This window comes from Pteropus vampyrus, unplaced genomic scaffold (genome assembly GCF_000151845.1).
Source record: "Pteropus vampyrus isolate Shadow unplaced genomic scaffold, Pvam_2.0 Scaffold304, whole genome shotgun sequence".
Lineage (NCBI taxonomy): Eukaryota > Metazoa > Chordata > Mammalia > Chiroptera > Pteropodidae > Pteropus > Pteropus vampyrus.
In genome coordinates, this window is record NW_011889085.1 from 145,071 (window position 1) to 158,848 (window position 13,778).

A 13,778-nucleotide genomic window follows, 5' to 3' on the forward strand; every position below is an offset into this window, starting at 1 on the left:
CCCCGGCGGAGGACCCATCGCACCCGACCGATCCCCGGCGGAATGCCATCTCCCACTGCTCTGGCTTGTAAAAGCGGCAGCTCAAACAAGACTTTCTTCCCTCGACCAGGCCGGTGGAACAGTTGCTGGCGCGTCCGAAGACTTTACCGTCCCTCCGGGCTAGGTCGGGCGCGTTACTCTGTGTCAGAGGCGCCCCTGCCCCATGGTGCCACTTAGTGTCAAAATTGTTTCTTGCCTAGGGTACAGAGATGCTGACTGCTCGGCGCATTGTTGTATCCACACGGTGTCCCCCAAGCCTAGAAATAGAAACAGTTGTTAATAAAACCAGGAAACGGTGCCCGGATATCGGAGTAAAATGGACGCTCCGTCAATATGCAGTATGTTTATTTTGTGGTTTCCACTGCCCCTTAGCATATCGTCTTCCTTAGAAGCAGATGTTCACACTAAGTCACGGTTTCCACCTGGGGAACCACATGGTCTTGTGCGGTGGCAGAGGCGGGGAGAGGGACGTAAATGGTGAGTGTGATGACTGACAGCCCGGAAGCCGCTGTGCATTCACGGTGGAGACGGCAGAAAGGCTTCCGGGAGCAGTCGCAGCTTATGGGAAATCTGAAGGAACTGTCTTAGCACATCCTTCTGCTGTTTAAGATTTTGTTTCCATGGAGCTATTTTACAGCTCTGTGTAGGTAACTGCGTGACGTGCAAATTCTGTCCTATCTGATACAGGTTCAAATAACCCCTTACTGTCTGCATTGTAGGAATCTCTGGGCGGATGGTGGCACCATTTCACGAAAACGAAACGGGGCAAATGGTACAGGTAACAATTTAAACTTTAGAGTCAATGAGTTTGAGGTGCCTGAGGAGGCTCAAAATGAGAAAATACTGGACGAGTGCAGTGCCAGCTTTGAAACCTGTTGCTGTGTGATGTTGAACGATACACTCTCTGGAGTTCATCTGTAAATAAACCCCGTGTCAAGGGGTTTTGAGGTAATTAGTGAGAACGACAGAAAAGTGCCAGCAGACAGCAGATATTCAATACATCCGAATTTTCACCACAAAGTCAGAGCCAAGCGAAAGCCCTGTTTTTTTTTTTTTTTTAAGGGGCTCATGGCGTAAGTGGAAAAGCTGGACTTACACAGATAATGAACTGTGCTCATCCCAGAGGAACCGCCTGCGAGCCTCTGCACCTCCGAGGTGTTCTGTAAAGCTGGCTTTCGCCTTCTGCCGCGGTTTCTCTCCACCATGTTCTAACAACTCCCCCACCATCTCTTGGAAGCTCCTTGTGTTTGAGAGCTCTCATCTCTAGTCTATTTCACTCTGGCCACGCCCAGGACTTCGTCATCACCTGCAACTGCTACATTTCTGAAAATAACTTTTAGCGTGCTGGTTTCCACCACAACATCCTGCCTTTCTATAGGCTGAATAAATCCTGGGGCCCCTAGAGGCCCAGTCATGACACACAACACAGTAGGAAAAAACCCAGCCTTGTAATCTAATTTAAAATAATTCAAATCTCTGTTTAGTTCCTCAAGGACACATCAGGGGCACGGGGAGAGGAAAGTGGAGCAGGAGCACATCGTGATGCACATTTAAATGTCTTCAAAACCCTTTCCCTCCCACTCGGCGTTTCCCACCAGGATGGCAGCTTCTCCTCAAAACTGTCCCTTCGAGCCCTGCTCTGCTCCTTACAGTGTTACCCTGCAGCTGCAAGTCCGTTCTCTGTACAGCACTTTGGTTCTGCTCCTCCAGGGAAGAGCCCTGGAGCTGAGCCCGCAAGCAAAAACCCTTCCTCCACCGCCGCCCCGCTCTCCACCGGGTCCCTGCTTGCTTTGGAGTGGGAGACGGATGCCTCCTCCAGGAAGACTCCCATGACCCCATTATATGCGAGGTGTCCCTCCTCTATCGTGGCACCCGTCACACAGGCCTGGAGTTTTTATCTTACTTGACTGTCTCAGCCACCAGACTGTGAACTCTCTGAGGATAGGGACCATGTCTTCCCTTTTAACATCCCCTGAATGTAACCCAGAACTTTTGGCAGCAAAGTCTACAAAATAACCCATTTTAGATCTGACTTAGACAGTTCATTGGTATAATTATTTTCTCATCCTCATGCAGGAATAGGAAGGGGACAGGCAAAGGAAGAGAATTGAAGAGAAGAGAACCAGCAGGTGTCGACACTTACCAGAAGGCAGACACAGGGCCAAGCCTTTATGTCATGACACCTCTCCAGAGGCAGGTGGTAGTCCACCCATCGTACAGAGAAAGAAACTGAAGCTTGCAGAGATCAATTAACTTAAGGTCACATCACTGCATGTTAGTAGCAAACCTTAGAATCAGTCTGAGTCCAAAATCTGCATCTTCTTGGGTGCTGTGAGAGCGTGATTTGGTTCCAGTTTGTCACCCACTGGCTTATTTACTGAACAAATAAATGGGATAAACAGGCAATTCCAACTGGGAAATTAGGTCATTGAACATCTTTTCCTCAGACCCATTTTCAGGCCAAAATTCTCATATTTCCAGCTTTTCAATGCTGATTTGCATCTACATTATCAAGAGCACATGCTCGTACGTCTGTGAGGTTGGCCACTTGGATGTCACTGTCTGCCCCTGTTTGTGTACCTGTGTCTTCCTGGGTCTGTAGGGCCTGTTCCCAGTCGCGCCAGACTGAGGGATGCCTTGCCTCTGCTTGCTGCCCTCCCTCTCCTTCCTAGGACTACCTAAGTGCTCGGGGCCTGTCCCCGCAGAAGGTCCTGCCTGGGGACGTTATTCCGTACAGTTGCTCCGCTGTGCCCTCCCTGCCTAGTTCTGAGCATTTTTCGCGCTAGTGGTCTCCCCCAGCTGCCCAGCGGCCTTGGCTCCCCCCAGCAACAGTAAATGGAGAAGGTACTCCATCGGTTCAGAGCCATCCTCTTAGCCAATAAAGTATTAGCATGTTGGGTTCCACTTTCTCCCCCCTGCCTCTCCCACAAGCCCTCACCAGTGAGATGCTGGTTTTGTCACTTCCTGTCAATCTGGTATTTTCGAAAACACATACTGCGATACTATGTAGGGACTAAGAAATGGGCTCCAGGCGGAGTGGAAGTGTAGCCATCCCTTGGCACTGCAGAAAGCCAGATGAGCAAATAAATGCCCAGATTCCCTCTGCATTTACCGTGAAGCAGAGAACCCAGGGCCAGGCAGGGCTTAAAGAAACTGGCGCGACTCGGTGACTGCTACAGCCTCAAACACGTGCAGCACTCCCTCCTCGCGAGATACTGCCACGCTCCGCTGGCAGTTCTCGGGGGGCAGGACGCTCGTTGCCTCCGCGGCCCCCGCTCTTTTTCCTAGAGCTCTTCACTGTCTGCTCTTTTCCTCTAAAACCAGGTACTGGAAGGTCAGAGTGCCCCCCGCCCCCCTGCTCTTCCTGTCTCCCCTCCTGTTTGCTCGCCCATCATGGACCCAGAAGGCCACAAGCAGGAAGAGGGCAGCAGAGCCAACCTTGGCCCTGCAGGAGGTGAGCAGCCCCCCCACCCCACGAGAATGCTCGGACCCCGGACCTCGGGTAGTCTAGAGCCTGAGCAGGGGAGGGACGGCAGGGGGATCACTCGGCCTCCAGAAGGGGTCAGGCCTAGCCTGGGACAGAGGGTGACCGGCACTTCTCTTCGACCATCTCGTTTCTCTCTCCTTCCACCAGTCACAGAGGTGGCCTCTAAACTCAGGCCTTTTCTGGGAAAAATTTTATGCTAGTCAGGACCCTACTCGGTGAGTAAGGGGCTTTTAAAATGATGCCTAGGAGTCTGCGGCCACGCCACCCTGAACGTGCCCAATCTCGTCTGATCACGGAAGCTAAGCGGGGTTGGGCCTGGTCAGTACTTGGATGTGAGACCACCTAGGAAGACCAGGAAGACCAGGTGCTGTATGTGTAAAACAAACAAAAAAACAAACAAATAAAACAATGCCTATGAAAGCGGTTTATGGAGTGTCAATTACGAGCACTAAAGAAAGCTCAGGAGGCTGTCACACCTCCCTGTCCCTCACGGGTCCCCCAAGACTCACCCTCAGGAACCCTGGGAGCCGGAGCCCGAGAGCCTGGGCTCACAGTCTCTGCACTGTTCATTCGGCCCTCATCACACAGCTTGTGTACACCCCCCTTAAGCAACCCCTCGCCGCGAGTGTGGTGGGCTCCTTCTGTCACAGACGGTTGCGTGGGTCCCTTGCGTCTAGGCGCAGAGCTCTGCTCGTGGTACCGTGAGCTCACGGCGTTGAGCTCTGTGAACACGACATCGGAGGTCTCGTTTTGGCACCGGGTGAGACAGTGGGAGATCACTTTGACCTTGACACACTCTCCTGTTTCTACCTCCTCCAGCCTGGTGGTGTGTGTGTGTGTGTGTGTGTGTGTGTGTGTGTGTGTGTAGGTGGGTTTTTCTGTAGTTGCTGAGGGTGTAGGTGCCATCTGGTGGCATAATGTGCAGGTCACCCTGTAAGGCACAGCCAGGCACTCATAGCCACCACGGCCTCCACGGCCCAGAGTTCCTGCACCAGTCCCAGCAATGATGGCCCAGTAAGGCGACTTTAGTGCCCCGTGCTCCCTTCATCCACCCACACTGCAGGCGCTCCTCCCACACCCCCCATTCAGTCCCTTCCCCAGTCCCTCTCAGTATCGCCACTGCCACTCAAGACTCCAAATTCTTGCAGGACCACCTCCCACCCTTCCCCCGCCCTGATCCCCCATAACACATACCGGGCTGCCCAAGTTCCTTCTGAAGCAGCCCCCTGATCTGAAGGGAAGCAGACCCATTTCAGTCCCCCACTGCCCTTCAAGTGCTCTGCCACAGCTGACGCTGGGTTCCCCTCACCGCAGGCCCTTCTCCAGGCCACTCATTTTGCCTCCTGACTGTCCCCTACCAAGCCACCTCTGTCCTTCATATTAAATTCCCTTCTGAAGGCACGGGTTACGCTGATTGACTCTGGGGATCCTGTTACTCAGCAGTCAGGGGAAGCTCTTGCCTGGGAACAGCTTTTGCTAATTTTGAAAGATGACATTTGTTTCTAACACAGCCTGTGGGAACAGGTGTCATTACCCCTTGCACACACAGGCCACCTACGGCTCGGCAGCAGCGATCCGCCCAACTCTGCCAGCTGAGGTGAACCCCGACTCAAGTGCAGACCCCGCGGCCCAGCTGCAGAGCTGTCTCTGCCTCCACCGTCTTCACGGACCCGCTAACAGGTTCGTCACGGAGTGCGCCTCTGTCTGCGCCTTTGCGTTCGCAGTCGTGCTCGGAGCCAAGTGTTTATTTTGTCTCCAAGTGGTTGGGGACCTCTAGAGACCAGGGACACAGCCCGTGCCAACCAGAGGAACTGCGCGGGAGGCAGGGGCAGGCAGCGCTGGCGATGCGGCTCTTTGCCATCGCCAAATGCATGGCAGCCGCCGCTGACGAGGAGGTGACAGAAAGGCGATGACTGTCCCTGGCCGCAGTCGCCCGGCACTCACCAAGGCCTGCGCACGGTGCTAGCTCTTTATTTACATTATTTAATCCTCACGACAAAGTTCCAAGGGAGGTATTGTGATTGCAGTTGAGGAAACTAACGTCCAGAGATGTGGAGCCAGGGTGCGCCACACCTGTCCGAGCACATAAATAGCAGAATTCAATTTGTACTTCAAGACATGGCAGTCCCTTACTCCCTGAAGACCTGCCCTGCCCTTGACTCCTCCTTCCCCAGAAGACAACAGTCAGGGCTAGGAAAGCAGGGCAGGACATACATTGTATACACACAGATACATGCACATGTCCTCTCACACACGTCCTCTCTCTCTCTCTCTCTCTCTCTCTCTCTCTCTCTCACACACACACACACACACACACACACACACACACACACACACACACACGGACCACGCGGGCCACGGCCACCACCCTGGATTTCCTGGCCAGGGTGAGGCCTAGCAGAGGTCCGGTTCAATTCCCCAGGACCCCGGCCCTCATCTCCTTCTCTGGCACTAAATAAAAGTGAATAAATACTAAATAAATACAGCTGGGGCCCACTCTGCCTTCCCCCTCCCTCCTGTGACCAGCAGGGCAGAGAGGGCACCCTAGATAGGGGACTGTCTCCCAGCCCCTCAGTCCACCATGGCTGCTGTCCAGAGCAGGGGATTGGCAGGGCCAGCCTGCGGCAGGGCGGGGTGTGGGGGGAGGTGGGCCCGGCCAACCCCCACGAGGCCCGGAAGCCCCTGGCTCCCACTAAGTCCAGGCCAGTGCCTGGGAAGGGCGGCCGGGGTGGTGAGGTCACTTCCGGCCGGCCCAGGGCCGCCGCCGGAGCACCTCCAGGATCTGCGCCTTGCGGTGCAGCCAGTCCTGGGGAGCGGGGCGCGCTGGCGAGGGGGCCGCCCGGGGCACGAAGAAGCTGTACCGCAGGCGAGCGCCCCGGGGGTCTGCGGCCACCAGGACCTGCAGCGTCAGGGGCTGGGCCAGCGGCCCGCGGCCTGCTAGGGTCTCGGAGGCTGCAGTGGCCCCGCTGTAGTGAAGGTAGCCTGCCCCGGGCAGCGGCACATCCGTGGGCGATGGCGCCAGTGTGTAGTCCCCGTTGAGGGCGTAGGAGCCGTCTGGGAGCTTCAGGGCCAGGTAGGGGCTCCGAAGTCCAGGGGGCCCTTGCTGCCGGACCAGGATGTGGGTGGCCCCCGCTGGGATGGTGACCACACTGCTGTACCCATACCTGTGTGGAAGGAGGAGGGGGGGGGGCTCAGCAAGCACCTTCCAGAATCCCCCAGAACCTTCCAAGCCACGAGTGTGTGCAAGTGTGAACGTGTGAGTGTGAGAGTGTGAGAGAGGTGTGAGTGTGTGTGAGTGTACAAGGGGGCTATCTCCTCTGACCTGTGTGACTGTGTCCAGCCTGGATCTGAATACCTACAAATGTGCCTGCCCACTGGCCGCTGGACCTTCACACCTGCTGTCCCCTCACCAAGGCGCCCTTCTGAGCCCTGCCCACTCCTGCTCTCTGTCCTAGGGGAGCCTTCCCTGATGCCCACAGGGCCCCTGCCAGCGGGGCTGACACCTGCTGAGCAGGTGGGACACCGATACGCCTGCCCTCTCGTCCATGTTGAGTTCACCTGTCATCCCCCAGGCCCAGCAGTGTCCCGGAGGGCGGGGGAGGAAGTGAATAGCGGATGAACCTGAATTTTCTGAAGGAGCCAGACTGCTTGCTGCAGCTGGAACCATCCCCACCGCACACCATGCACTTGTCAAACTTTTTTTTGGAGCCAATGACGCGGTCACAGCCAGCATGGATGCAGCGGCCCTGGACACAGACCGAGGAGCTGTCGGGGGAACAGGGCGTCCCGTCTACCACCTGGAGACAAGAGAAGGGGAGACACAAAGGGTTGCTCCCCAGTCAAGAGGGTGTGGTAAGCCAAACAAGACCCATATCCCACCAGGGAGAGGCTGTGGGTGCAACGGGGAGAGAGCTGGGAACATCGCAAGGGACAATAAACAGGATGACAATGACATGATAAAAGCCGCCACCTTTAGAGCACTCTCCAAATGGGACATTGTGCCGAGTGCTTTGTGAGCATGAACATAAATCTCACGGTCACAACTTGGGCGTTCTAGAGATAGAACACTGAGGTTCAGAAAGATTAGGGACTTGCCCAGTGGTTAGAGCCGGCGAGCGAGCCCCGGTGGGAACTGCAGCACCAAGCCCTAAGCCTCGATGGCACCGTCCCAGGTGGACACTAGAGGGCAGCCGACCCGCAGGAGTCCCTCCAGAGTTTGCTCTTCCTTCAGCCCTCACCCTGCCGCCTTGCCACAGAGAGGGCGAGCTTGGACATCCCTGCCTCCAAGAGGTCTGTCCAGAGGGACTGGCTACCCATGAGCTCATTGAGGCACCACTGCCATCTGGCAGAGGAGCCCATGGGAATGGGGCCGAAGACTTGCCCCAGAGACCACACGCCTGCATTGTCACGACAGGGACCCCCGGAAGATGGGGAGGGGGACAGAAGCCGAAGGAGATGGGGCAGCTCCCGGGTGGGCAACTTATGCAGAGTCTGGGGCTTGTTTTCCAAACGGTCCCACGCCCCGACCCCCACCCCTGGGGCGGGCCTGGCACCGCCGTGGGATCGCCAGCAGGGGTGCCTATGAGAGTGTGCGGAACAGCCAAGCTGCGGCACCCCAGGCCTCACCCGTGGCTCCAGCACGTAGTAGTAGCCCAGAGCCCGGGCCTGGCAGGTGAGTTTGCACTGGTCCCGGGGGCCCACACCCACGTAGCGAGGGGCCCAGTCCATGGGTCCTGGAAAGCTCTTGAAGAGGTCAGTGCGGTGGTTGTAGGCAGCACACTGTTCTTCACGGAAGGTCAGCGCTGCAGGGGCAAAACGGCCAGTCAGAGCCGCCCCCTCGTCACACTGCCCACCAGCCCTGCACCTTGCCCCTCGCCCTCCAGACAACTGGCACCTGTCCCCCTCACAGACTGCCAGGGAGGGCTCCTGGAGGGAACCAGCTGCACAGCAGGGACAGTCAGCACCTCCTCGGTCCCCACACGCCAGGGACACCCCTTCCCGCTCGGCTGCACCCTCCCGAGGGCCCCGTCCCCCCCACCCCTTACCGGAGCCACCAGGGCAGTCCTGAGTATTGCAGGACCGGAAACGGGTGTGACGGCCCTCACAGTATTTGCCACCGTTCCGGGGGGCGGGCCGCGTGCAGTCCCGGGAGGAGAACTGGACACCGCCCCCGCAGCTCCGGGAGCAGTCGCCCCAAGATCCCCAGTGACCCCAGCCACCAGCCTGCGGAATCTACAGAAGCACAGGATAGAGAGGCAGGATGAAGATGCTTTCTCCTGGGCTCAGGGCCAGTCCCACCCCAGACCCTCCGCCCCACCCCGGCCCCGGATCTCACGTCGAAGTCCCGGAGCTGGTCCACGTGGAGGCAGCGGCCACCCATGCAGGCCTGTGAGGGCCCGCAAGGGGTGCCATCTGCCCAGGGCGAATGCTTGGTCTGGCACATGGCGTGACCGTTGAGATGACCAGAGCACCAGAGGGCAGCACAGGGCGGTGGCAGCTGCGGACAATGGTGTGACTCAGGCCCAAAGGTCAGCTGGCACTGGCGGTCAGCATCATAGTCTTTGCCAGGGAAAGTCACAGGCAGACGCAGGGGAGCCTCTGGCTGGTCTAGGAGACAGTGCCCTGGGAAGGGGGCAGGGGTACAAAGTGAGCAACGGGAGAAGGCGGCATTCTAGCTTGCCCGCGGAGCGCTTGAGCCCCCTGGGGCCAGATGGACTGCAGGATGCAAACCCTAGGGCTGGAAGAAGCTTTAACTAGTGGTGGCAGTTTTACTGGGTGCTTACATGTGATGGGCCTCAGCACCTCACCTCCTTTCGCCAACTACAGAGCTGCCAAATCGGCTTCTAGTCAGCAGCCCTGTCCGGGGAAGGGGAGTGCAAAGCGGGGCTGGCCTGCTCACCGTAGCCATTGTCCAGGAAGTCAGTGATGAAGCGGGCACTGCAGGAGGACCAGGGCTCCTCAGGGTCCACACGAGCCATCACAGGGGCCATGACATGGTGAGAGGTGCCCCCAGGCCCATTCAGACCCACACATGGCTTTGAATTGTCATGCAGCATGTTGAAGACATGACCTGTGAGAGCAGAGGCCATGCTAGGGTCCCAGGGTCCCGCTCCTGTGCCCTCAGGGGGCTGCAGGTTCATTACAAACCTGGCTGCAGCCGTGGGTGGTCAGATCTGTCTCCACCCTGCTCCAACTCACTTCTTGGCTCTGAGGGCTGCTCAGTGTGCAGCCGCCATTGTTGTTTCCCCTCCCCCAGGTGCACTCAGGCCCGGTCCCCACCCAACGCTCCCAACCCACCCATTCTGTCCTGACTCTTACGAATAGCATCTGCCAGTACCTGTGCCATCCCCAACACATAAGCAGTTCATGGTAGGTTTCCACCCGCTACCTCGTTTAATAGACAAATCAAAGGGTTGTCCACACCCAGAGCAGAGGCGGGTGACAGCCTGGGACCTAGGCCTGGGAGAAGGAGGAAACCCCGTGCCCTCGTCTGCACCTGGGGAGCTCACGGTTCCCTCGCCTCGGCCCTGACCCCGTCTCCTCCACCCGCCTCACCCAGTTCGTGAGCAGCAGTGAAGGCCGACTGCAGTCCGTCGTCCTCCACGACAGCACAGCTCCGTGCCGGGTCACACACAGTGCCCACGTCGGCCATGCCCAGGGTGTCGCAGGTGGAGACCCCACACAGGTCCTGTGGAGCGGTGGTAGGAGACGCATGAGGGACCCAGAGCCCATCGGGCTGGGACAGAGCAGGGGGGACGCTGAGCCTCCTCGGGGCCCAGGTGGCAGCGGTGACGGGGCTGAGACCGCGGCATCGCCCTCAGCAGCGGCGTTCCTGGAGCCGCATGGCAGGGTCTGCGGTGCTGGCGGGCTCACCTGCCGGGTGAACAGCACAGCCGTGTCAAAGTGGTCGGGGTCCGAGTCCTGGGGCGTGTTGAGTCCTTGCTGCCATGTGCAGAAGCTGCGCAGCGTCTGGGCCGCACTGGGCCCCACCTGGGGCCCTTCCTCACCGGGCCCCAGAATCACTAGCCGAGTCACCACCAGGTTGACAGGGTTGCGGATGCTCGGGTGCTTGAAGGCCTTGGCTGCCGCCGCCATCACTGTCAGCAGGTAGCGCCTCAGTCCGGCGCCATGGAAAGCAGCCATCTTGTCGTCAGCCACCACCAGGGTCTCCACGAACCTACTCAGGGAAGCAAAGCGCTAGAGAGAAAAGAGGACAGGAGGGTCCTGAAACAGCCTCCTTGACCAGGGGCCACCCCCACCCCCCGCCCCGGAGGCTTCCTGGGTCAGCTCAGCCTGGTCACACACATACCCCATGAGACTGGGCTGGTGCCTCCCCCACCCCCAAGCGCCAGGGCTTTTGTAGTAAGTCTGAGAAATCAGCTGTTGGTTGAGAGCAGGGGAGGAGGGGGTTGCCACGTGCTAGGGCGCCTGGGCCCCGAGGTGGAGAGCAGCTAGCGCTGCCTCTGGGAGGGACCTTGGGGCCCCCAGGCCTGAGCATGGCTGGGGCCTGCAGGACCGGGGCTACAGGGCTGGGCTGCAACGTGTCTGCCCTGTGTGGTTGGAGGAACACTCAGTCAGCAGCCAGGGCCGGGGCCAGGTCTCAGCGTGGCGGGTGTGGAGGGTGCGTCTGGTCTGCATTAAGCTGGAGAGGCGGGGTGGGGGTGAGGAGAGGACGGGGCCCCAGGCAGCCCAGCCAGTCCCGGGACGGGGCTGACTGGGACAGCGGACTGCTGGAGAGGAGGTAGGGAGTGCCTCCCCCTCCCTGTCCACTCCTGCTGGCTTGCAGTCCCCAGCACAGTTTTGGAGGCAGCATCAGAAGCCAGAAGCCAATCCCTGGGGCCTCAAACCTCCCTCTTGTAGCTGCTGGGGAGTGCGGGGCGGGGGGCGGGTAAAAATCAAATTTGGGGCACAGGAAAGAATCAAGTCCAAGTCTGTCAGAGAGCGCTGTGGCCGAGGCCAGTGGCAGTAGGGTGCCGAGGCCAGGCAGGGGCTGGGCGGGGAGAGGGAGCGGCCATCCGCAGCGGAGTCCCCAGGCCACCTCTGGGAACCCTCCTTGGGGTGAGTGGTTGCCAGGGGAGGCCAGGCGGGACGAAGCCGGGGATGTGGGTGGAGGGGGTGCGGAGGGGTCAGTGGCACAGACTCCGTGCGTGCGGGACGCCTACCTTGGCTCTGCGGGGGCTGGGGCTGGGGCTCCCAGAAGGAGCCTTGACGCTGCACATGGGGCCTCGGCCACTGACGGGACTCTTCCGGCGCAGGATGTGCGCCCCGGGCCCCCCGGCGGAGTTGGGGGCGCCTCCCTCCAGGGGCTGGATGTGGAGCTCGGTCCCTCGATACTGCAGCACCCCTAGCAGGGCTGCCCCGTCCCAGTGCAGAGATGCCACCGACTCAGGGTCTCCATTGATGGTGCCAGTGAGGTAGGTGCCCGGCTCGGCCCCACCCAGCAGCTCGGGCGCCTGGCCCAGGTACTGAACTGTCAGCCCCTCGACCCGCACACCCGGGTCTCGCTCCAGCTCTAGCAGCAGTGTGTCCCCAAAGGCGGGCAGGCGGTACAGCAGTCTGGCAGGATCGCCCGAGCCAGGCAGGACGCTGCCGTTGAGCTTCTCTGGGAACACGACCTCCTCCTCCTGGCTGGCCGGCCGGGCCAAGGGCAGGAGGGCGGATGCCAGCAGCAGCAGAAGCAGCCTTACTGGCCCGGAGATGGGCACGGTGGGGAGCAGCCGACGGGGGCGGGCGCCCCACGGCCAGCAGTTCGCCAAGCTCCTCCCGGGACACAGGTCCGTCAAGGACATGGCACTGCTGCTGTAGCTGAGCGAAACCGAGCCGTCCAGGCACCGAGTCCCACACGCACTGGCTTTTCTCTGCAGCCCGGGGCTCAGACTAGCGCCAAGGTCAGGGGCAGTTTCCAGAGGAGCTGGGACTTTCACAGATGCAGAGAACTAGGCCCTCGGCTTAGGAGAAGTGCCTGGTGTCCTGGCTCCTCCCAACTTCCCTCCCAAATCCCTGTCTCCTGCGTCTTTGTCTCTTCCTGCCCGTCCCCTGCAGCTTCACTGGCCTCCCCTCTGTACGCCTTCAGACCCCGGCTTCGCCTCGGTGCCTTTGTCCCTGTCCGGCGCTCTCCCCCAGTCTATGTGTCTGCGGGTCTCCCTGTGGGTTCTTCCCACGGGCTCTCCCCGCCAGCTCTTTTAAGCATCTTGAGCCTCCGTGATTGGCTGAGCTGGAAGCCAGTCAGCCAGCAGCTCTCCGGGTGGGACTCAGATGGGTGTCTCATTCCTTCCCAAAACCCTAGTTTTTGTCTTCCTTGAAAAAAATGGGACTTGCCCAGGGGAGGAGGGTCTCTAGCAGCCGGATGGAGGATCATAGGCGCTGGGCCAGCTGATGACATCGCCTTTTCCCGAACCCCACAGGAGGCCCTCCGCCACCTCTTTCCCAATTTGGTGGACAGAGCCCCACGAGGGGTAGGAAGTCAAGAAAGGGCCCGGCCGACACGCACAGAAAGGACCAAGGTCTCAGGAGAATTCTGGCATGGCCTCCGGTTTCTCAGGGCTCCCCCAGACCGCCCTCTGCCCCTCGGGGCTGCTTTCCAGGCTGAGGAGAGAGAGTGGGGACAGGTACAGAAGCCTCAAGAGGGCAGACAGAGAAAGCAGCTGTTGGCAGTGCTGGGGAGTCCGCTGCCCAAGGCAGGGCGCATCTGCGGAGGAGGGACCCCGGGGCGGCTGAAGGCTGTGCGGGAAGCGAAGGACTTTAAGCTTTTACAGACCGAGGCTCCAGGGTCCCTTTGCCCCTTCAGGCTCCCCCTTCCTGAGTTGCCACTACCCGCCCCTCCGAAGTCTGCAACAGCCATTCCGCCTCCATTCCCCCGGGCTCCCCTCCCACTTCCTGACTCCCCGTTTCCCTGGCCCAGCTCCCAGTCACTTACCCCAGGCTCTTGGTCCTGCTCCCACCCTGAGCCCTCCCCCAGCCTCCAGTGCGGAACCCAGAGCCCTGGGCCAATCCTTGTCCCTCGGAGGGAATCCCCACCTGGCTCCCTGCTCTGGCCCCACCTTCCCCTGAGAACCCCACAGTTCCTGGAATATCTAGTCATGTTTTATTTCTCATTCTCTGGTCAAGGAGAGGCTAAGGCACTGTGTCCGTAGTAACAGACACAGGAAGCCGCGCCTGAGGTGGGAGAGTTGTGGGGATGGCGTTAGGCAAAGGAAGCGGAATCACTACCTGGGTTCTGGGCTGCAGGGGACTCAGCAAGGCGGTCTGGGGG

The 13,778-nt window shown here is 59.5% G+C and overlaps 1 protein-coding gene and 1 long non-coding RNA gene across 3 annotated transcripts; one reads left to right on the plus strand and one right to left on the minus strand.

Annotated features, from left to right (window-relative positions):
* The first annotated feature begins 561 nt into the window (after positions 1 to 561).
* Positions 562 to 3,873, plus strand: LOC111730264. The gene is made up of 4 exons (XR_002776615.1): positions 562 to 817; positions 2,116 to 2,313; positions 3,364 to 3,493; positions 3,674 to 3,873. It is a non-coding gene; the product is annotated as an uncharacterized LOC111730264 (long non-coding RNA).
* A 1,608-nt stretch (positions 3,874 to 5,481) lies between these two features.
* Positions 5,482 to 13,359, minus strand: ADAMTS4 (ADAM metallopeptidase with thrombospondin type 1 motif 4). Of its 2 annotated transcripts, none has more exons than XM_023521495.1 (9): positions 11,689 to 13,359; positions 10,400 to 10,723; positions 10,082 to 10,214; positions 9,426 to 9,596; positions 8,862 to 9,148; positions 8,572 to 8,758; positions 8,153 to 8,328; positions 7,149 to 7,323; positions 5,482 to 6,530 (listed from the first exon to the last, which is right to left on the minus strand). In XM_023521495.1, the coding sequence occupies exons 1-9, from the start codon at positions 12,313 to 12,315 to the stop codon at positions 5,656 to 5,658; spliced, it is 2,955 nt and encodes a 984-aa protein (XP_023377263.1). In that variant the 5' UTR covers positions 12,316 to 13,359; the 3' UTR covers positions 5,482 to 5,655. The 2 variants fall into 2 exon arrangements, with proteins under 2 accessions (XP_023377263.1, XP_011375310.1); XM_011377008.2 differs by having other exon boundaries at positions 6,140 to 6,690; positions 7,148 to 7,323.
* Between the last annotated feature and the right edge of the window lie 419 nt (positions 13,360 to 13,778).